Source organism: Manacus vitellinus, unplaced genomic scaffold, assembly GCF_001715985.3.
Source record: "Manacus vitellinus isolate BGI_N305 unplaced genomic scaffold, ASM171598v3 scaffold_19_pilon, whole genome shotgun sequence".
NCBI lineage: Eukaryota > Metazoa > Chordata > Aves > Passeriformes > Pipridae > Manacus > Manacus vitellinus.
In genome coordinates this window covers 10,469,067-10,491,043 of record NW_021939395.1, presented here as the reverse complement: position 1 = coordinate 10,491,043, position 21,977 = coordinate 10,469,067, and the positions used below count along the sequence as shown (strand labels likewise).

General features: G+C 46.0%; 1 protein-coding gene across 7 annotated transcripts in view; it reads left to right on the top strand.

Annotated features, from left to right (window-relative positions):
• MBNL3 (muscleblind like splicing regulator 3) overlaps positions 1-21,977 on the top strand; it is a 92,545-nt gene that overhangs the window by 60,223 nt on the left and 10,345 nt on the right. For 4 of the 7 annotated variants that reach the window (XM_018070709.2, XM_018070712.2, XM_018070708.2 and 1 more), the window contains 5 exons: positions 8,633-8,833; positions 10,243-10,479; positions 17,292-17,442; positions 19,673-19,708; positions 21,822-21,916. In XM_018070709.2, coding sequence (XP_017926198.1) covers positions 8,633-8,833; positions 10,243-10,479; positions 17,292-17,442; positions 19,673-19,708; positions 21,822-21,916 — 720 coding nt within the window. The remainder of the gene's footprint in view (positions 1-8,632; positions 8,834-10,242; positions 10,480-17,291; positions 17,443-19,672; positions 19,709-21,821; positions 21,917-21,977) is intronic. The other 3 variants (XR_001920400.2, XM_008930701.3, XR_001920401.2) reach the window with 3 other exon arrangements.

Below are 21,977 nucleotides of genomic sequence, written 5' to 3'. Positions count from 1 at the left end.
GGTTGGGCAGAATCCTCCAGAGGGGTGTCTGATGCTACCTCTGCATCTCCTTGCAAGCTGTCTCTCTCTGATAACTGTGATGAGGTGATCAAGTGGGAGGATCTTACCACCAGGTGCATATTTGACCAGTTAATTTGTATACATCCTAGAAGTTCTTAGTGGCTCAATTCCAGTGGATCCTGTTTTGGATAGTTGTTTTACGCTGGGAGAATGGGGCTGACTTGCTTGGGCTAGATGTGTTGTACTGCTGGACTAAAACTGGGGAAGATGAATCCTACCCAGACCTTAATACGTTTTATTTCTGGGAGTGAGACCCAATTCACTGCAGTTGTCCCAGCATAGAGTTTGTCACAGCCTAGCTAATGTCACAGCCCTGTCACTTGCTTTTCACAGTAATGCTGTTTTATACTAAGAGCAGGAAAGATTTGCTTCTCTTCAGGTAGGAAAGGAAGCCTGTGGGAGACAGGTGTTTGCAGAGCAGGTAGTTCAGAGAGGCCTTCACTGCCTGTCCCTGGTTTTTCCTGTCAGTTAAAACAGGTTTTCAGGCTGGAGAACCCTGTCACAGCAGGGAGAGGATTGCTGGTTGGTGTATCTGGGAGGAGGTGACATTTGTCAGCTGAGTTTTAGGCTGTCACAATGTATATTTTAAGAAATGTCAGAGGTCTTGAAGCAGCTCTTCGGTCCTGACATGAATAAACTGCACTGAGAATTAATTAGGAGTTCTCAGTTTAAAGTTGGGGCTGAATATCTTTCCTGGGGCAATGTGCACTGGATGTGCCATTGTTGGGTGCTATGCCACATGAGAGGACTGGCTGGATCCCTCTGACAAGCTCTTCTAGCCTGAAGGTGTGCACTGTGAACCAGCCTGGTGTCCCACCTACAGTGCCTGCCTTCTCTGCCCGAGTGGAACTCTGAGTATGTCACCCCAGCTTTGAAAAGCTCAGGTGTCTCTGCTTTATTCTCACCAGAGACTGGTGAAGGGTTCTTCCTTGTTGGAGGCTGTTGTGATGTTTGTTTTAAGTGCTTGTGATGGAGGTGTGTTTCAGCAGGGACAGCTGGCCAGTGTCCCTTCATGATGGTGCTTTGCCACCAGACCAGGGCATTTCCTCAGTGTGGCATATTCCTCCTGTCTTTTGGGGGCTTTTCCACCTTCACCGTCACTGTGACCATCCCGTGTGTCTGTTAGCAGCTTTATCTTGCCCCTGCCATGTAAGCTAGGAAAATGCTGTTTGTTCTTTCCATCTTGAAGATGGAAAAGTGAGGCAGAAGAGAAAACAGGCCACAGAAAAAGTCTTTAGTTGTGCTGTGCCTTAGGCTCTAATCTGCTGTAGTCTTTGCACCTCTTTTTTGTGGTGTTTAAAAGTATGTGCACATCAGAAGGAAATCCTGAATTCCCACAAAATAGTAGCACTGGTTTCCAAGTCCTGTACCAAAAGCAAACCTTTCCTGTTTGGGGTTTTCCTCTGTAGGGAATTCATAGTGGACAGTCTTTGGCTGGCTGTTTGAAACATCTTTGGGATTTCCTCTTTGCAAAGTTCCCACCTTCCCACTTTGCAATCTAGCAGGTCCAGTACACTCCTGAATTTCACTCCTGCCTTTTAAATTACCTCTGAGACTGAATGTGTCGGTTTGTCTGGTTAGTGCTCTCATTTCAGAGGTAACCTTATCTGATGAGAAAAGTCCCTGGTTTCTAAATTGTGCCATGAGGGAGACATGGGCAAAGAAGAAAAATAGAAATTTGCTCTGCAATGACTGCTCCCTTCCTGCTTTCCCACACTTTGCTCAGAGTAAACGAGCTCGTGGTCTCATTCCTGCTGCCCAACTTGCTCCACACCAATTTCAGGACAAACAAGAGATTGCTCTTTCGACTGCCTTTGATTTCCTAAAGATGCTGTCAGTGGAAGCTGACTTTGAGAATTTTTTTTTTCTCTCTAAATGAGAAGGGTGGGGTCTCCTTCTGGCTGCACATGAAATTCTTCAAAGCAGAAAGTATTGTATCAGATGCAGCAGCAGAACAAATCCCATGTGATCAGAAAGCTGATCAACGAGATGCCTGCTTAATTGGGATGCTTGCCAGGGATGGGATTTGGAACAGCGTGCTTAATAGCTCCAAACAATAGCTGAATGCTTAGACGTTTTAAAGTGCGCTTTCAACAGAAAAGCTACCACGTTAAAAAAAAAAAAAAAAGACCAAATACACAAAAACCCCCATCAAACCCAAAACAAAACAAACCAGCACTTGACAGAGCAGCTTTTCACCAGTCTTCCTGAAATGGTCTTCAATGTGTGTGTCTATGATCTTGTATCTAAACATTCACTGCCAGATCTTGCACCGCTGCTGCTGTCCTGGAAGAGCCGATCTTTCTGCTGAGCCAAGAGCCAGGCCCCTGGTGGTGGCTGTTTAATGAAGGTGCTCTCAGAGGAGAGCCATATCCCAGGTGGGCTGCCTGCTGCACGCTGCTCAGAGGAACCTACGAGGTGTGAATTAGTGGTTGCTGGCATGGTCTAATTTCTCTGAAGTTTCTGGTTACTCTCTGATGTCGCTGCTCACCGTTCGTGCAGAGCTGAGAGTCACGTGTGTGTTGGGTGCTCGTGATGCATTTTTGAACAGACTGCTTCATACAGCACTTTAAAATGAGTCAGGCAAGAACACAGAGCAGAGTATTTGCTCAGCATGGTGTATCTGTCTGGGAGAGACCTTGGAGAGATCATATAGGTGCCAAGTAGGAAGATTCTCCTAAAAGTTTTGACTTTTAAAATTCCAAATTCACTTTGACTGCTGGCTTTGGTTGATATGTGCTGGAAGCCCTCTAGGCTGGTTTTGCCTCTGTTTCTGCTAGACTGTTTAAAAGTCATGTTGAAGGTGGATAAAGCTGGGCTCTGGCATTGATAGGAAGAGCCATTTTGGTCAATGTTGTGTCTGGTGTCTCAGATATGGTCACTTTGTACCCTATCTCACCAATGCAAGATCACTCAAAAAATGCTGCACCCTGGGCCTAGTCCCCACTCCATTCTGCTTTATCCCTTTGCAGCAGTGTGATACAGACTTTTGGAGGTGGCCACAGAGGTGCTTCAGCACAGGGTCCTAATTGACATGGTGGAGCAGGGCAGTGGTTTGCCAGATGCTGCCGCATTAGTGCCTGAACATGCTGTTGGTGGAGCACAGCAGTGTTAACACACCTGCCCTGCAGCTGCCTCTGCTGCTGCCTGGGGAAGCTGTTTCCTCTCTCTTTGTTTTCAAGCTCTTCATCTTTTCTTCCTGTCAAGGTCTTTGTAGCCAGGACTATCCTCACGGCTCTGGGTCACCTATGCCTCTGAAGACAACTCAGACTTTAATCCAGCTCTTGATCCCCTCCTGAGGCAGTGGGATCCTGCTGCCACTCCTTGGTGCTGATGGAGGGGTTAAAACAGAGTGTGAGCAACCTGCTTGGCCAGTGATGCTTGGAACAAGTACTGGAGCTGATTTCAACAGGTGCTTTGCGCAGGCATTTGTTCTATGCAGCAAAAACCTGATCTATATCTCAGCCTCTAGTCAAAGGCACACTAGGAATGAATAAACACATGTACCCTGGCCCACCCAGGAGCTGGTATCTGCCAAGAGACAGTGCTGTGGGGTGTTAACACCTGTCTTTTACACTAGAGCAGCCCACAAATGAGAGATCCTTTGAGCTGAGTGTGTCTTTGCAGTCTGATTGGGGAAATGAGCATCTGTGGTGGTAGGTAGCTGGATCTTTGGCTGGTCGGATTCATTCCAGCAAGCTCAGCCTTCACATGGGAGGGTGTTTTTGCAGCCAGCCCCATGCAGTTACATTGGAGGGGAACACAGGTTTTTGCTTTTTCTTACAGCATCAATTATGTTTTCAATATCAGGGTCTTCAGTCTTGTCAGTACAAGCTTCTTTATCATCATTTTTATCACCAGACTGTAAGCTGCCATTGTTTTTTGTGTGCTTTCCATGCATAGCTGCTTAGCAGTGACCTGTCTCCCCTCCTTCAGGCCATCAGCACCTCCATATTTACAGTGGGTCTCTCATTTTCAGGCTTTCCCTTTTTAGGGTCTGAGGTAGCTCAGAATCAACACTTCCTGGCTGAGACGGGGCTTGTGTTTGACAAAACACCAGCCGCTCCTCTGCCTTCCTCTTCACACCCACTCTGTGTTTCTTGTCTAGCTTTAGCACAATTTCTGCTAGGCAAATTGAATGCAACTTCTAGTTTGTTAACAAAGTCAGCTGTTCCAGGTTCTGTCATCACCGGTGGTGACAAATACCCCTCTCTGGGATGATGCCTTCTTTCTGCTCACACTTTCGACTCAATGGCTTCCATGCTTGGGATCGGAGCTCAGAGCTGTCAAAGCCCCCTGAGATGTATTCTGACAACATCCATTTCAGCTTTCTTTTTATTATTAATATTCTTACAAGTATTTTCATACCCAGTAAACCAGTCTTGTGAGCTGCTACCAACCTGAACCCTCTGCTGCTGCATTGTAACCTGTTCCCCCTGCTCAGGAGTTACTGGTAGCATCTGTGTCCTACAGTTCATAAAAGTTAATTTGCAGGGAAGCCTGTCCCTGTATTTCCTGAATTTGCAAAAGGTTTAAGCAGGGCAGCAGGTGTAAATGGTGATTCTTTCAATCCTTCTGTTTTGCCCTAGAGCACACCAGCAATTAAGTTGAGAGTTTGTTTTTTTAGTGTACAGTTATAGTATTACTCTGTCAGATCTCCTGGCTGTGTACAGTTGTGTTTTAGCCCCTGGTGGGATGTGGGAAAGAATGGGAAGGGTAAAAATGAGAAAATTCATGGGTTGAGATAAAGACAGTTTAATGGGTAAAGCAAAAGCTGCACACAGAAGCAAAGCAAACCAGGGAATTCATTCACCACTTCCCAAGGGCAGGCAGGTGTTCAGCCTTCCCCAGGAGAGCAGAGCTCCATCATGCATAACGATGACCTGGGAAGACAAATGCCATTATTCCAAATGTCCCTACTTCCTTCTTCCCCAGCTTTATAAGCTGAACATTATGCTGTAAGCTGAACATCATGGGTCAGTTGGGGTCAGCTGTCCCAGCTCTGTCCCTTCCCAGCTCCTTGTTGCAGTCAACTCGCTGGTGGGTGGGGTGAGAGGCAGAAAACCCTTTGATTCTTTGTAAGTGCAGTAACAAAAACACCCCAGAATTATCAAGACTGATTCCAGCACAAATCCAAAACAGACCCATACCAGCTACCATGGAGAAAATTAACTGTATCCCAGGCAAAACCAGCACAGCAATCACAAGAGGTGGACACAAGACATGTTGAGGAGAGCAGTGCTGTTTGGAGTAAAAATTACAGTTGGGTTCTGGCTGCAAGGAAGAAATTTACTCGAATTCCCTCAGGACATGGGAGACCTGCACAGACGTAGAGGAGAGAATTGGCTGGCAGCATCCTTATTACTGGTACTGATGCGTGAGCCAGACTGGATTTCCCAATCCAAGACAGGCAGCCGGGTCTGGCAATGAGCACAGCCCATCTTTTCCCCTCATCAGCCACAATAAATACAGAGCTCCCTGGTGCCAGCTCACAAAGGAGCAGTTTTCAGGGTGCTTAGCACTCTCCAGACTTAAAACCCCAGTGCTTCTAGGTTTAATGTGTTGAGTGAGGTCTGCTTGTTCTCTGGCTGCACACCCGCTTGGCTGCCGAGTGTGAGTCCCCTGCCCGCGGGCAGGGTGTGGAGCAGAACTGTCACTTCCAATCAGTGAAGCGGGACATGGTGCAGGCGGGCAGAAGGAGTGGTTGTGAAACCTTGGGAATGCGGCAGCAGATGTCAGGGCACGGAAATGGGTGAACAAACAGTGGCAGCAATACAAACTCATGCTGTTCCTTCACACACCCCTCTGCAGGTCTCCGGGATCTGAAGTAGCTCGTACTCCCTGATGTTCCTTGTGGACCTCTTTTCTCTGCTTGCTTCAGCTTGAGTTCAGTTCAGATCCATTGGCCCTTGCTGATTGCTCCCAGTTGAGGAGAGGGGCTTCTTTTGAGGAATGGCCTTGGAGATGGGGACTGTTTTGGGGAGCAGGACCTGCTTCCCAGTTTGTTGTGGCTTTGGTGGAGAGGCTGCTGTATTATCTCTTAATGAATGTTTCTCAGCCCTTCTCACCAGTTTCTGGTGAATTCACTCAGTGCGAGGCATTGTGAGCCCCCAGCCTTCCCAGTTTGCACAAATGCCCTGTCACCCTCTGCTTCAGCAGTGGGAAGAACATCTCCCCTTTGTCTCAGAAACCAGGTAGGTCCTTGTGCTGGCTGCTGGTTGTGTTTGAGCCCAGGCAGGAGAAGGCTGCTGCAAAGGATCTCCTGAAACTTTGGAGCAATGTTTGTGCCACACCTGTGCAGTCAGGATACTCCTGCTGTATTAGGTGCTGAGAAGCATGGGTAGATTTGCCCACACATTTGTGCAAGGCACATATACTGCTAGGTTTGGGCTCCTATGGGTACATAAAACAAGTGCTGACAACGTGTCAGGCCCCAACATAACCCTGTGCAGACTGGCCAAGCTGGAGAAGCTCCTTAAAATAGCATTTACAGTGTGAATAGTGACAGAAGTTCAGCAGATACCACTGTAATTACTGGTGCTCCCACAAAGGAAAACAGTCTAATGGATGCTGCCTTCTCACTAAAGTGTTCAGGGAGTCACAGCAGTTGAAAATCCTAAAGAGCTTTTATAGCAGGAAAAGGTGAAAAATGTCTGGGAGCCATAGAGAATTGAAAGAGAGAAGAAAATTATTTAATAAAGGGCTGTGGATTGGAGGGTCTATGGATTTAATGGCTAAAGTCTTCCAACAGCTGAAGCAGTGCTTGACTTGGGCTCAAAAGAAGGGAAAATTGTAAATCCCTCCCAGAGAGAGAATTATTTAGTTCTGCTACACTTCAAGCATCTGGCACCACTGATGCAGGAGGCTGTGTCTCCTCACTGAGGAGAAGAAAGTGGGACGTATTCTGGCAGCACCCTGTCATTCCCTTTGCCACCAGCTCAGGAGTTGCTTGCTGTCACTGACCTTAGAAAGGGGCATTGTTTAGCTAAAGCTGTGTTAGCATAGTTTAACTGGTGTTACTGTGGACTTCTTCCACATCACAACAAGCAAAGTATGAAAGTATCAGGATGAAGACGCTGTTGAGGAACACACTGTCCACGTCTGGTTTCCTTTAGAAGCCCACAGGACTAGAAGTACCAAATTAAAAGCAAGGAGGGAATGATGTGTGTGGCCAAAAAATTGCCCCAGGCCATTGAGTAAGCACACATGTATTTATTGCCAAGTAGAGGCTGTAGCTCCCAAGGATGGTAGCATGTACACCTACAAATGTGAGCAGCTTTAACTGGAACCCAGAGTTCACAGTAGAGCAGGTGACAGGAGGGAAAATAAAAATAGGTGCAAGTCTCAGGCTGCTTCCACTGGGAGCTGCTTGAGCCCCTGCTAGAGGAGCAGGAGTGCTGCCATGCAGGCTCTAGTCTTCCAAGTGGGGGCAAGGGCAATTTTTCATCAGCCGTAATTGGTTTAGTTCCCAAATGCACCTCGGATCTTGTGCTTTAAAGTCTCACAAACTCCCTGGCTGTAGGGGCTACTCACAGACTTGGAGCATCTGCTTAGGAGCCTTGTGTGATCTGGCCTGCCTGGCAGCACAGCAAATCCTTTCCCAGACCAGCAGCACTGCTGGAGCAGTTCAGGCCAGGGAAGTGGGCTCTGGCCAGCCAGCTTCTTGCTGAAGCTCTGCTGTGGTCCGAGGGTCTGACTAACACAGTGCAGGGATCTGAAGTAGTCAAGATCTTTATGGCCTGTTGTTCTGTCTCTTCACTGCCCTTGCAGAATAGGTGGGGTCCTGGACCTTAAACTGGTCCACCTCAGCCATCTCACCTGGTACACTCTGTCCGTGGCACCTCCAAGCCTAAGACTCACCTTGCTCTTGCCAAAGCCATAAGGTCTGGCATGTTGTGACATTGATGAGTTCGGTGTCTTCTTGCTGCCATTCTTGTGGAGTGTGTGGGATACTCCTGCAAAATGGCTTTTGCCTGGGGGCTGCTGGCAGTCTGAAGCCAACCCCAGATGTGCAGGATGCTGGACCACCAGGCTTGTCACAGCAGAGATACCTCCCTGATTCTAAATGATCCCTTTTGTCTAGCTGAGCCACACTAGCCATACTGATATGGAGCTCGGTGCAGGCTGATGGTGAATTCAGCCATGCAGCTGATGGGGTTACCTGCTTCCAGGTCTTGAAGCTGCAGTTTGCCTTGGAGTCTCCCTGCAGCATTGCAATGTAGACATACAGAAGCTGAGACATTTATTTGGGAATGAGAAGTCTGTTTAATTTGGGCCTGCCCTAATTGCTGGCATGAAATCCTTAATTGTGTCATTAAACTATAAAGATCATCAATATGCTTTGATCTGACAAATAAACATGCCTTGTATTCAGGATGAGTCACAAATCTGTGAGTCAGGAGAAGCCAATGGATCGCAAATAAATGGCAATAAATGAATAGATTGGAGAGCACAGCATTTTGATGTGGCTAATCAAATTGTCTAAAAGGATTGAAGTGATGCAAGGCTTTGATGGGTAATCCAAGACAGATCTTTTTAACTAATACTTTTGTTTTCCTCTTTCCATACACAGACAACATTTCCTGTGACTCCATCGCTTGCAACAAGCCCCACGATGGCTTTTAGTCCCTACCTGAGTCATGTTTCTCCTGGGATGGGCTTGGTTCCTGCAGAGCTTTTACCAAATACTCCTGTCCTGGTTTCCGGAAATCCCACTGTTACAGTACCAGGAGGCTCTGCTGGGCAGAAACTGATGCGTACGGATAAACTGGAGGTATTTGGACATCTGATACAATACTGCTGACGGGGCTGAACAGGACATGTGGTCCCAGCTGTTGCTCTCTGCTAGAATGACCTGATGCAGCACAGTGCAGTTTAATTTGCAGCTTTCCTAACACAGGGCTGTTGCTGTCTTGATAGAGCAGACTCTTGTGGGGCCTGATCCCAAATCCTTGGAAATTTGGGAGAATTTACTCTTCTGATTTCACTGGGTGTTTGAACAGGGTTGGGATTGTTTTTTGCCACACTTCAAAAAAAGAAATGCAAGTAGGTGATCTGCTCTTACGCTGAATTGAGTAGGAGATGTTTTGGAAGTAACAGTCACTTCCCTTGTCTAGAGATGGGTTTATTGAGCTTTTACAGAAAGCTTTAGGATGGGAGTGGTGGGGGGGGGGGCATTGGAAAGACATCTCTCCCCCCACAGTTGGCTGGGCATGCTGGGACTTAGTGTTAGAGGAGTTAAAACTTCTTTGAAACCCTAAGCAGAGGCTCTGCAGGAGATAAGGGCTAAGGACCTGAATTCAGAGGCCCCTGCAGGTGTAAATTATAACACAGGAAGGTAGTGGAGAAGGGTGTAATTTCAAAACACATTGTTTTGTATTATGTGCTTTATCTTGCCTTGCTGACGTCTCACCTTTCCCCACACTCAGCCTGATAGTGCCATGGTATGTGATCTGCACCACTAGCTGTAGTACTCAACAACTTCTCTCAGCTCCTCAGACAAGGAAACCTTGCAGATCCATTTTGTGAAACCTTTTCCTCTGCCTCTGATGCTTCAGTGGTCATAACTTACGAGGAGCTGCAAGATCTTAATAAAACTAGTAATTTTGGCAACACCTTCAAACACATTGCTATGTAATCAAATGTGCTGTCATGTAATGCCAGGGTTGGGGTTTTATTGTGAAGGGCAGTAGACTATTTATGTGAAAGAGGCACCTCATATTTAAGAAAAAGCACTTGTTGCAAATAACAGCAGCATGTAACATTTAGAATTAAATGTCCTACCCAAGAGTGTACTCCATAACAAATACATAATGTAGGTGAGACATAAATGGCAGAGTTATTAACATTTAAGCTTTAGAGGCAGAGCAGGAATCCTGAGCTCCCCAAGTTTTGTCAAAATGACATTGTCTTTATGGGGTCACTTTCATTCTGCACAAATTATGTATTTCACTTGCATTTGGTAATTGCCCTTATTAACGTTGTGGTTTTTCTCATCCCCTAAAGCAGTTGTGAGTAGCACCAGTTGCTCCTGTGACTGTTGATATATGTGCTGCCCCAGATGAGCATGGATTTAGAATACACATGTGCTTTAATGTGGCCAACTGAACTGATATTCTGTGTTGAAAATACTGAATGAAGAGTAACTTGATGTTCTGCTCAACAATGTGACTTTCTTTTAAGGTTTGTCGAGAGTTTCAGCGTGGAAATTGCACACGTGGTGAGAATGATTGCCGCTATGCTCACCCTATAGATATTGCAATGATAGACACAAATGAAAATACTGTTACAGTTTGCATGGATTACATCAAAGGTCGATGCTCTAGGGAGAAATGCAAGTACTTTCATCCCCCTGCACACCTGCAAGCCAAAATCAAGGCAGCTCAACACCAGGTGAACCAGACAGCTGCAGCTGCAATGGTAAGTAGAGCTCTTCTCAGGCTGTAATTCCATTGCTAAGAGATTTCATGTGTCATATGTGTTGTTTGTGGAAAAGTAGAGAGCTTTGTAAATGGCTGACTAGAGAGCCGAGAGCATGTGCAAGATGCATCCCATCTCTTCATCCTTTCTCTGTGCTCACCACAGCATGAAGCCCTCAGTGGCACAGTACATCTTGCCAGATATGGACACGGTGACCAACCCAGTGATTTGCTGACATGACATTGTGATGTGACATGAATGCAAGTGCAGCAGCACTTGGAACCTTCCTTGGCTAAATCGTAGGGATCAGTTCAGTTTCCTCAGTACACAACGAAAGCAAAGACTGCCCATCCCACAATTAGATCACTTGCAGGGAGATCCTGGCCTGTTAAAGTCAGTAGCAAAATTTCCACTTAAAACAGACAAGATATCAATTCTTTGAGCTTAACAAACTTGTGGCTGATACCTTTGCCAAGGCTTAGTGAAATTACAAGACACAAACCAAGGGTGACTTCCTGACCTGTTTGATGCTTTGGACCTGGTAGAGGTGGTCCCACTGCACTTTAATTTGAATTGTGTCTATATCTACACTTCTGAAAACGAGTCAAGGAAGATTTACCAGATGAAACTCTTAGCTGGAGTGTGCCGTTTTTTTAAATTTGGTTTAATGGCACCTGTTTATTCCAGAGGTGAGAGAGCTGGGGAGGGAAGAAGAGGTCCAGGGGATCTTAACCATGTCTATGAATTCCTGATGCAGGACATAAAAAAGGTGGAGGCAGACTCTTCTCTGTGATGTCCAGTGAATAGGACAATGGCACAAATTGAAATTCAGGACATTTCATTTAAACATAAAAAAATTCTTTACCAAAAAAAGATCAAACACTACAACATCTCTGTCGTTGGAGACACTGAGAACCTGCCTGGATGCAGTCCTGAGCAAGCTGCTGTAATTGACCCTGCTTTGAGCAGGGTTTTGATCTAGCTGATCTCCAGAGGTGCCTTCCAACCTCATCTGTTCTGTGATTTTTTAAAAATTTTTTTAAAATTAATATTAGAAAGGCTCTTGCCTCCTCTTTGATTTAGAATTGAGGCTACCAAAATTTTTCTAAATACCTTTTTTTTTTAAGGATAGTAAAGGAATTTGCTTTTCATTTGTGCTGAAGCATAATGCAAAAACAGGGCAACTCTAGAAATTAAACAAGTGCCCTCCTTGTAGCATCAATATTACCTGGAATATAATTTGAACAACCAATTTATACTACAGTATTTATTTGTCCTGCAGAGTTTATTTATTAGTCTTCTGATTGTTTTTATTATTGTCGAGATAAGAACCCAGGTCTGTTGAAAAATAACCTTTTGAAATGAAACTCTTGTGTTTTTTACAACTGAATCTTTATTTTTTCACTAATTATGTAGGACACTGCTACTTAACCAAAGCCAATGCATGTTTTATTCATGCTGCTGGCTTCTCTTAAAAATGTAATTAACCTTATTTGTATGCCGTTAACTAGAACCTTTAAAATATTTATTGATGGCTTGTTGCATCACCCTTGCTACCAAAACAGCCTACATTATTCATTGACTTTTCAAGGTTTGATGCATTTACTGTATCTGTTGAGGTGTAAGACTTTAATAATGGGAAGAGTGGTGCCCCATTTTCGTGGACCAAAATATAGATGACAGACAATGGGTGTACCTTCTAAAAGCAGATTTGGAATGACTTCAAATCTAAATTCAGGACTTCTGAGGGACCCAATCCTGCAGTTACTTGACATGCACAAGTAGTAGCTTTACTCACTCCTGCTTGGCTGAAGTCAGTGCAGCGCTTGGATGAACTGGGCCAGGCTCGGTCCCCAGTTCAGGATGGCACTTAAGCACGTGCTTGAAGCTCCCTCCGTGTCCGGTGGTCCTTCCCTCTCCACGAGTGCTCTGCTGGCCCCTGCATGGCTGTAGCTGCAGCACTGGGGCTGCAGCCCAGTGCCAGTGCCCTTGCAGGTGCTGATCCCCGAGCGCTCCTGACCCGCTGTGCCGGCCGCCGCGACGAAGCCCTAAAGCACATGTCCTGTGATGACATTTCTTTACTTTTAAAACTTACCGAGGCAAAATAGCTGAGTAGCCGCTAGGCCAGGTAATTACCCAGCCACCCCACGTTGTGCATGCCTCGTCTTTTTAATATATTGTATAATGCATTCACTTTTTTTATTTTTTTTTCTCTTCGCCTCCCCAAATTGTTGCTCTCTCTTGACACACCTCTGCTTGCTGTTTTTGTTACTGTGCTTGACCCCCCTCCCTGGCCCATTGCCATCATGTGCTCGCTGCCTGCTAATTAAGACTCAGCCAGCTGTCAGATCACTGAAGCGACCGCTCGAGGCAACCTTTGACCTGGTACTTGGACCTTTCACCTTCTTGCTTTGCACGTAACCATCTTAGTCTGCATGAAAGCTCTTGGTCTGTGGTGTTAGTGCCCGGGGAGACTGCCCATCCCAGCCAGAAATGTTGCAGTGTGCGTTCAGACATGCCAATCCTGTGCCCCACACACCATCCACTAATATTTGAGCTTTGCCTCCTGAAGGCTGGATGTGTTTTGGAGGCAGTGAATAATCTTGAGGGGAGGCAGCTCTGACTTTTGAAGTGTTTTTTTCAGATATTGGCAGCTTTAGAGTCACGAGATGCGGTGTTTCAGTGAGAATTTAACTCATTAGGTCTGCAGTGGGCTGTAAATGCCAGAGGACTGGGTGGTGTGGGACAGATCCAGCAACTTCTTGTGGTATTCGCAACATTACAGCCTTGCCTGGCAGTGCCATGCTGGTACTGCCCTGCACAAGGATGTTCCTGTGCAATGGGCACAAGTGAGATTTAGGGGGGGAGAGGGCTAAGCAGTGTCCTTGGAGTTCTGTGCTGGGAACTAAAGCAGGTTCAGTGCAGGATCTAGGTGGCATGTTCAGAGGAACTGTCTGGTTCCTTCCCTCATGTCGTAGTGGGACAGTGTCAGCAAAGGGAACTCGCTCTGGGTGCTTTTTGCTTCAGTCTCAGGCACAGGATCTGCTCCCTGAACTTCTGCCTGCAAGCTGTCTTCATATAAGCTACCTTCGCTTATTTTCTCAGTCTCAAATAATATGTTTTTCTTGGTTTGGCTTTTGCCTCAATCTGAGCATCACAATTCTCACAGTCTGCTGTCAGTCCTGGCTTCATAGAAGACAACTCCTTCCCATTTTCTCAAATAACAAGGGATTCAATACATCTGAAAAAAACAGCTGCTATTGCCCAGCTACAGTGGGAAAAAGGAAGAATGGACACAGTGGAGCCATGAAACCATCAAGCTGGTGTTGCTTCTCATTCCCAGAGCTATGAAGCAGAGGCTGATCTGCTCCCCATCCTCCCTGAAGACTTGCTTTTGGGTTTAAGTAGTCAAGGGATTCCTTATCAGAGTTTTAGGCAGCAGCAGTAGGAAGCCTTACTAGGGACCAGCTTCTGCCAGCAGTGGTGGAATGATGCTGTAAATGATGTCGCAGTGTCTCACTTCCCGCTGCTCCCAAAGCCAGTGCAGGCAGGACCTGCACAGTGCCTCGCTGCCCTCTCCAGGAGCCACGTCTCTGAGGAGACACGGTCTGGCAGAGAATGGGAGAGCCTTTTACTCCCCCACTGAACAAAACCCCATGAGATAAGTCACTTGTTAATAGTCTTCCTGCTCTGACGCATCGGAAGGCTTGCAACCATGTTGTTGGAATATGTCGCCTCCTCTGAACTCTTCTCAAAGACTTCACCAGAGGAGGAGTCACAGTGGTGATAACAGCATGTATAATCTTCAGAGGAAACAGCTCACATTGCTTCTGCTGCTTGCCAGGGAACGGGGGCTACCTCTGCCCTCTCAGATCAGTCTGTATTTGTCACACCTGGGGCTGAAGCAGCAGACCCAGCCCCTCTTTGCTGAGTGCAGAGGGATGAAAGTGTGATCTGATCTCAGGAGATTGTTGTGCCAGGGGAACTTGCAGGTGCAATTATATTGTTTGTTGCAAAGATTTAATCCATTTCTTGTCTTGCAAAAAAAATAGAGTTTTGTTAACCAGCACATGGGAAATTTTGACTTTGGCATGCAGTGTGTTTTTATCTGTCAGTCTTGCTGAAGGATTGCTTTCCTTGCCTTGCAGAGAAGTGGCACAAGCCTCTTTGTTCAGATGCTTGTTCCAGCAGGAATGTGGCTTTCCTAGCCCAAAAATGAGAGGCTGCCTGGCATTTTTGTAGTGGAAATTGTTCATTGGAATCAGTGCAAGGCTATCACATGGATACTGAATTGAATTAACCCTTTCACCGGTGCAGTGGCCGGATCATGCTGCACAGGTTGTGTACCCATGTGTGCACACAAACGCACAGGCAAAAAAGGAAGTCAGAATAAGTTACTCTGGAGATGTTGCGTTTATTTATTTGGGTTTCTCTACCTGGCTGATGTTCAGGGAGCAGTGGTGGGACTGCCATAGCTCTTTTCTCCCAAGGGGCTATAGCGGGGTAGAAGGAAGGGTGATGCTGGAGAGACTATGGGATAGTCTGTTGTGCCTTGACATTCCTATAGCCTGTTGGTGTTCCTGACTATAGCACTGGGCTCAGGAATTGTCCTGTGAAGAGCCGAGGCAAGGCCTCAAAGCCTTCAGCTGTTCTGCCTTTGGCGCTGCCATTATGAGATAATGTGCTTTTTGGGGTGGTGACAGCCTTTGGCCAAGAAGCAGGGAGTCAAAAGTCTATTATGTGCCTGGCACAGTTGCTTTGCTATAATTAGTAAATTCTTTTTCTGAGGCAGATTTTGGAAGTGTCTGAAAATAATTGTTTAGCAAGCAGGCACTGTAAGGAGCATGAATTCAAGCAGCAAGTTCTTCAGTCAGTGTTAATCTGTAAAACCTCTCTGATGTACACGAGGCTACTCCAGTCTCCCAGGCTGCAGATGACTCCTGTGCCTGGAGGAACATTCATGTAGCCATCATTAAATAGATGAGATATAGATACAGTCAGATTTAACATAGACACCAATGAGAGCTTACCTAGAAATGAAAACTCTTAGATCTTTACCTCAAAGACCTCATCCTAAAATGTGGACCTTAAGTAAAAGATTTTGGCGTCTGTGTCTGAGAATATTGTCCCATCTTTGACTGTTATCTTCTGGTACCAGCCAGAAGAAATCTGGAAAACTTAAATCCTAATGCTGCCAGTGGATGCCTGCTAGCATTAGCAGAGGATGTGTGCATGTCTGAGGGCAGTTTTGCAATTTCTTCTAATTTTCTTTTTAAATATTAAAACCACCCAAAAGCCACCATGTGAATAGAGGTAGGATGGAGTAATGTTTTTCCTGGAAGTATCTTACTTAACATTTCTCAGATGAGCAGTCTCCTATAGCAAATTAAATTTAAAGTGAAACCTGTTTCTAGATGGCGACAAACTATTGCAAGCTTTCACTTACATTCTGTTGTGTCTTGATCTTCATAATGCTTTAAAATCTCTTTACCTGTGTCCTTTCTTCTGAGTACTGTTTGTTTGTAGCTTTAACCCTTCATTAGCCAAACCTCCTCCATTGCCCACCATTCACTGTCACCTGTTGAAAAAAAAAAAAGTAGGAATGATAACCCTGTTTTTCAGCCATTGCTTTGCTACATGATACAGACTAACAACTAGTCAGAAATGACCTGATTCTGCATGACTTCCACGTGCGTAAATCTCATTGACGTCAATGGGAGCGTTACGTGCAAAAGGACTGCGGGGCATAATTAAAAAGGACCCTTTTCTATCACAATGTGGAGAAAAAAATGTGGTTTCTACTTGGGTACAATGAAAAGCTGTAAATCATTAGAAAACATTCCTGTCTCCTAAGAACCTGACATACTACTTTGCTGTTGAGACACGCTTGGGTGAATGATGAGTAACTCACTGAGAAAAGTTCCTGAGTTGGGTTAATGCTTTTTACCAAGTCTGATCATGAAACAGGTTTAACAGGCTGGAAGGAGCTTGGTGGTGTGATAGAACAAAACGAGGGGATTTGTCAATGGCTTTTTCCACTGTTAGTAATGAGTGAGCAGTATTTGACTGATGGAGGCCACCTTCTAGAAAGTGAGGGCAGGTCCAAATGTGCTGGTGGTGGCTGTGCTGCTGGTGTGAGCAGTGGAGAATCAGGCCTGGTCTTGACCATGTTGCTCAGCCTCTCTACTAACAAGTGGAAATGCATTTTACAGTAAATGTAATGTTATGTGCGTGATTGGCAACAGCTACTGCTTTACCACCTGGACACTTGGGTTGGCTGCACACAGTGTGCACATTTCCACACATGCACACATACATGTAGGCAGGTGTTGAACCAGAGGCAAACTTCCCTTTTTTTCCATGGCATTTGTTGCTTATGCTAATCTTACTGTTTTAAAATAGTCATCTATTATATTTTTCTTACCTGTTTGTTTTGGGTTTTTTAATGCTTGTTGCCTGCAACTGCTCTTTGTAGCACCCTGCCCAGGTGATCAGCTCTCCCCTTCCTTCTCCTCATGCTTTTTTTTACCTCTGTGCCCAAGTCAGTCCTCCTCAAAAGCTTGTTAGCATCCCTCCTCCTTCTGGACTCTCCCCCTTCTCCTAGTGCATTTACTAACTGCTTACCTAGTGAAGCTGTTGTTTCATCTACTACTTGTACTGTGACTTAGCTGCTCTTCTCTTTCCTGTCTCGCTAAGTTGATCACAGTTGCAGGTGATTTGCAGTCAAGACCCCCTATTATTTATTGCATGCATGACCTACATCTGGGCCCCTTTATTTACTCCACTTGTCTTTAATGATCCCTTATCCACAGGCCCTGCCGCCTGGTGCACTTCAACCTTTACCAAAGAGGCCAGCACTTGAAAAAAACAATGGTGCCACCACAGTCTTTAACCCAAGCGTTTTCCACTACCAACAGGCTCTAGCCAACATGCAGTTGCAACAGCCTACATTCATCCCCACAGGTAAGCATCTCCTTGCTTTCCCCACCATCATGGTTGTTTTTTTTATGACCTCAGTGTTCAGCTAATGAGCAGATTTGTAAGAGTCCTTAGCAAAAGAGTATTGGTGTGTAGTTTCATGTTAAAAATGGATGAAAAATTAACATCTGTTTGACTTTTTTTTCCCTTCACGTACTACAATTCAGAGCTTTTCACTTGTAAAAGTCCCTTCTTAGCATTTTTTTGTGTGGTTTGGGGTTTTTTTAAGCAGTCAAACTAAGAAAAATGTCTGCATGTTTCTTGAATTCATACTTTCTGTTTCTCCTCCTTATGGTTCAACTGGTTAATCCCAAATTAATTCTTTAACTCTTGCGTAGCGCTCTTACGCACTCATATTAAAATGTCTTATGGACCTCTATGCCTGCTCTCTTGAAGCTGCAGGTATCTTCATGAGCTTCTGTCTCAGTGACCTACATATTCCAGCAGCTGTGATGTTTATAGAGGGAATGGTTCGTCTTTAGTAAATACGAATTACACAATCCGCTTTAAAGGCATATATTTCCCTCTTGCTTGTCTTTTGACCAGTGCGATACCCTAAGCTTTTTAAAAGCAATTTAACTCCCAGCTTTTATTGTACCTTTAAGGTCTCAGAGTAAAATTGAAAGATGCAGTTCAGTAATCCATATAGGACTGGAAATATTAATGTGGCAGATGTGACTGACTGCTGACTGGCCAATTAACATCTGCTCACTGCAACCAAATGAAAAACAAAACCTGCTTAGAGTAGTAAGCATTGTAAGTGGCTGAATTAGGAATATTCCAGAGCTGGTAGCTCGTGTTTTAGTATCATTATTATCATTCAGAGCATCATGAGAAAATTAATGCCCAATGCTTTTAATGTTTAATGCTATATTTACTTGCCAGATGATATTCACAAAAATATACAAAGTGTTTCTCTGGGCTGACCCCTGGAGGTGAACACACAGTGGACCTGAACCTTGGCCTTGCTGTGTCTTGGGGTCAGGGGAAAAGCTTTAGAGACAGTCCTGTCCTGAGACCAAACTCTCAGGTGGAGTGGGGACCTAAACCACTCAGAACTCAGCAGCTGCCAAGTTGTTCTTCCAGGGAAGTGGATTCTCATAGGAAAAGATGGAGAAAAGGACTTGAGTAGTAGCCTCCCACCTTGTGCTCTGCAAAGTGCTGTCGAAGGGGTTGGGCTGAGCTGACCTTACCGCAGCTCTGTTGGGTGCCAAGCGAAGTACCTCAGGAAACACTGACACCTTTGAGAATGCCAAGACCCCCAGCTGGCTGCATGCTCCTCTTCCTCGAGGTCGCAGTTGCCAAAGTTGACATAAGGACACGCATTTCTGATGCGAGCGCCATAAATCAGCTTTGCCCAGCGCTCGCTGTGCTGGGCTGCCCTGTCTCATGGCAATGAAATTACACGCAGGGCTGATGTGTAACAGGTCTGCTTGCAGGCACCTGCTCTCACTTGAGGACATTAATGCTGGGCAGAGCAGCAGATTTCCAGTCAGAGAACGGGTCTCTGATGAATTTACGTTACCCATCAGGCTGCAGATCTGGGCTCAGCCTTTGCAGCGCTGTGGAAGGCAAAGCAGAGAGGTGGCACGTCACAGCTCTCACTGTGGGGAGGGGAAATGAGCTGTTGCTTTTCTTAGTATCTACTGTTCAGTTATTGAGAGATCAGCATGGTGGGTTGCCACGGGGGGAGAATTCAGGGTGTCCACTGAAAATGGCATCATGACTACAATTGTTTTAAGTCTAGAAAAAAAATGCCTCTTTCAGCTTAAACTAGAGACTTTGAATCCCAGTCCCTGCTTGCAGGAGTAAATTGCTTTTGGAAAGTCAGTTTTAACACGAGTATGACATTCCTCTAAGGGCAATTTGTTTTCTGCTGACATGATCAGAAAGAAGTCAGCATACCCAATACCAAAAAAAACCCAAACAGCCCTGATTTCTGGGATCAGTCATATCATTTGATACCAAGGTGGGAGAAGAAGTATATTCCCTACTGCCCGAGAATTAAAGAATTAATTTGGTTTGCTATGATCTCTTAAAACTGAGTTTAAACTATTTATGTACCAATATGCAGAATCTATTTGCATGTGCTTAAATACTGAATGCTGCAAAGAGAATACCTGCTTTTTAGTTAAAAGTGATATCTAACACTGAAGCTTCACTAATGAAATATCCCTTTTGTTCATCTTTCCACGCTTCAATGCATGGTGTGCAGGGTCAGTTCTGTGCATGACACCCACTGCAAGCGTTGGTAGGTTTTTCTACACAAACTTCTCAATTTTTCCTAATCTGAAAGAGACTGCAAGTTAGTATGCATCAGTGAGAACCTGGGTGGCTGAGTGGTGTGACTGTCTATCTGCTGTCTTCTTTGAGGCTTAAATGGTTGTATCCCTTTTAATTTCTGTGCAGTGCAGTGTTTATGTGAATTATAATAAGAGAATCCAAGGTGATGTGTTCCCACCCCTATTTAGTTCTGCTGCAGAGACAAAAATTTGTCACTTAAAATGTCTTTACAACTCATTTAAGTCATCTATCAAAAGGAAATAGCAATGGGAGGATCCTGTTGGTTTGGTTTTTGTGTTTTGTTTTTTTTTTTTTTGTATCAAGCATCAGGCAGATTAGAGTTTGGATTTTTGGTAGTCCTTTTGAGGACACTTTAGAAGACTGGTTTAACAAAGGTGCTAAGGAGGAACACGTCTGGGGTCAGCCCCTCTGACAGAGCAGGGCACTGCTTGTACAGCGAGAGAAGCAGGGCTTGGACCACGGACTGGCTGAAGGGTCATCTCTGTAGGGTAGTGTCAGGTGTGCAGGTACAGGGGATGGTAGGGAGGCTCCACTGTATATGCACATGGGATGCAATGAGGTGGCAGGGCTGAGAACATGCTACTTAGTGCTGCAGGAACCACTGTGTTCAGGCTCAGCATCTGGGTCTTATTGAAACCTGTGCAGGCCTTTGAGGACCTTCCCCTCCGTCTACAGCTGCTGGGCACAGCAGGGCGGGTGAAAGCTGAGCTTTCATCCTCCAGCCAAGGTTATACAAGACCACCAGCATCCAGGTGTGTGCCCGCTTCAGCCAGAGGGAGAGAGGCGGGAGCAGGAGGGGAGGGCGCAAGGCTTTCCAAGAGCAGGTCTGAAAGCTTTGGCATGACTGACTAAGCACTCTGTTCTTGAACCTCCCCATCTCTATAGCAACAGGGAGGACACACCGCTTGCATGATGGGGAGCTGAGTCCTTCAAACACACTTCTGTCTGTAGGAAACCCCAACCCACACGCTCTAACATCTCACAGCCGGAGTATGGCCAGCCCACAGGCACACGCTCCTTCCCTGCTGGGGCTGGACATGCCTGCTGGGGTGGAGGGGAAGGCAAGTGTGCTTCCCCACCGCATGTTTGTGGGGATGGCTGAGCCTTCTTGCGGGTGCCTTGGCCCAGCAAAATCCCCCAGGGTTTGGGGGATGCCCGTGTGTGCACCAGAGCATCCCCCTCCAGTATTGTGCTCTGTGGGACGCGCAGCTTCAGGAGGTTGCCGAGCTCCCTGCTGCTGTGTTGTCCTTTTGGATGCTCTTCCTGCAAACTGTAGCTGTTCAGATGCATTTGTGTATTCTTCCCTCTCGGTCCCTTCCCCTCTCCATCCCCCACCCCCCGACCCCGCAAGAGGGGAGTTTTGCCAAATCCTCTAGAACTAGGGTGGAAAGGGAGCATGCTGAAATATGTATGGAGAGAGCTCGGGCTGCCAGCCACTTGTTTGCTGTGCCTCCAGCTCTGTCCCGTGCCGAAACATGTCCCCGCTAGAGAGAGACCAGAAAACCTGGTGAAAGGGCTGCGGCAGCCGCTGCAAAGTGCATCATGTACCTCTGGTTGCTGGCGGGGATGGGGTGGGGAGGGAAGGGGACAAGCTTTCCCAGGCGGGCGGGAGGGTGCGCTTGCCAAAATGTCCCCACCCAAAGGAACGTGCACTGGCTGTGTCTAACTCCCCACGGGTGCGAGCTGACGTGGGCTTTTGCTAGCACACCCATCCTCTCCCCCCTTTGGAAATTTGGCCCTCGGAGTCTAATACATCATTGTTCTGCTTATAAATGTACTAAGTGTTGAGAATGTTTTGGTTTTTTCCTTAATTATAATTGTAATTGGCTTTTCCCCTTCTCTCTTGTTTATTTTTTTTCCCAACGCTGTCTTGCTTTGCACTGTGATTGCATGCTGCGCCCCGATGTGTCCTTCATGACGATGTCACATGGCTTGTTGCTGTGATTCCTGCCACGCCCCCAAATCCACCACATGTTGCCATGGTTACATAAAAACAAACAAACAAAATATATATACGCTCCACCCTCCCGTATGTCGCTTCCATGGTTCCCTTCCGAAAGTGCCCATGATGCACGGTGCTACGCCCACCACTGTGTCTGCAGCAACAACTCCTGCCACCAGCGTCCCCTTCGCTGCAACAGCTACCGCCAATCAGGTTTGGCCCTTTCAATGGCTTTCTTTCACGTGTTCAGATCTTGAGGACCGGGCAAGGGCTG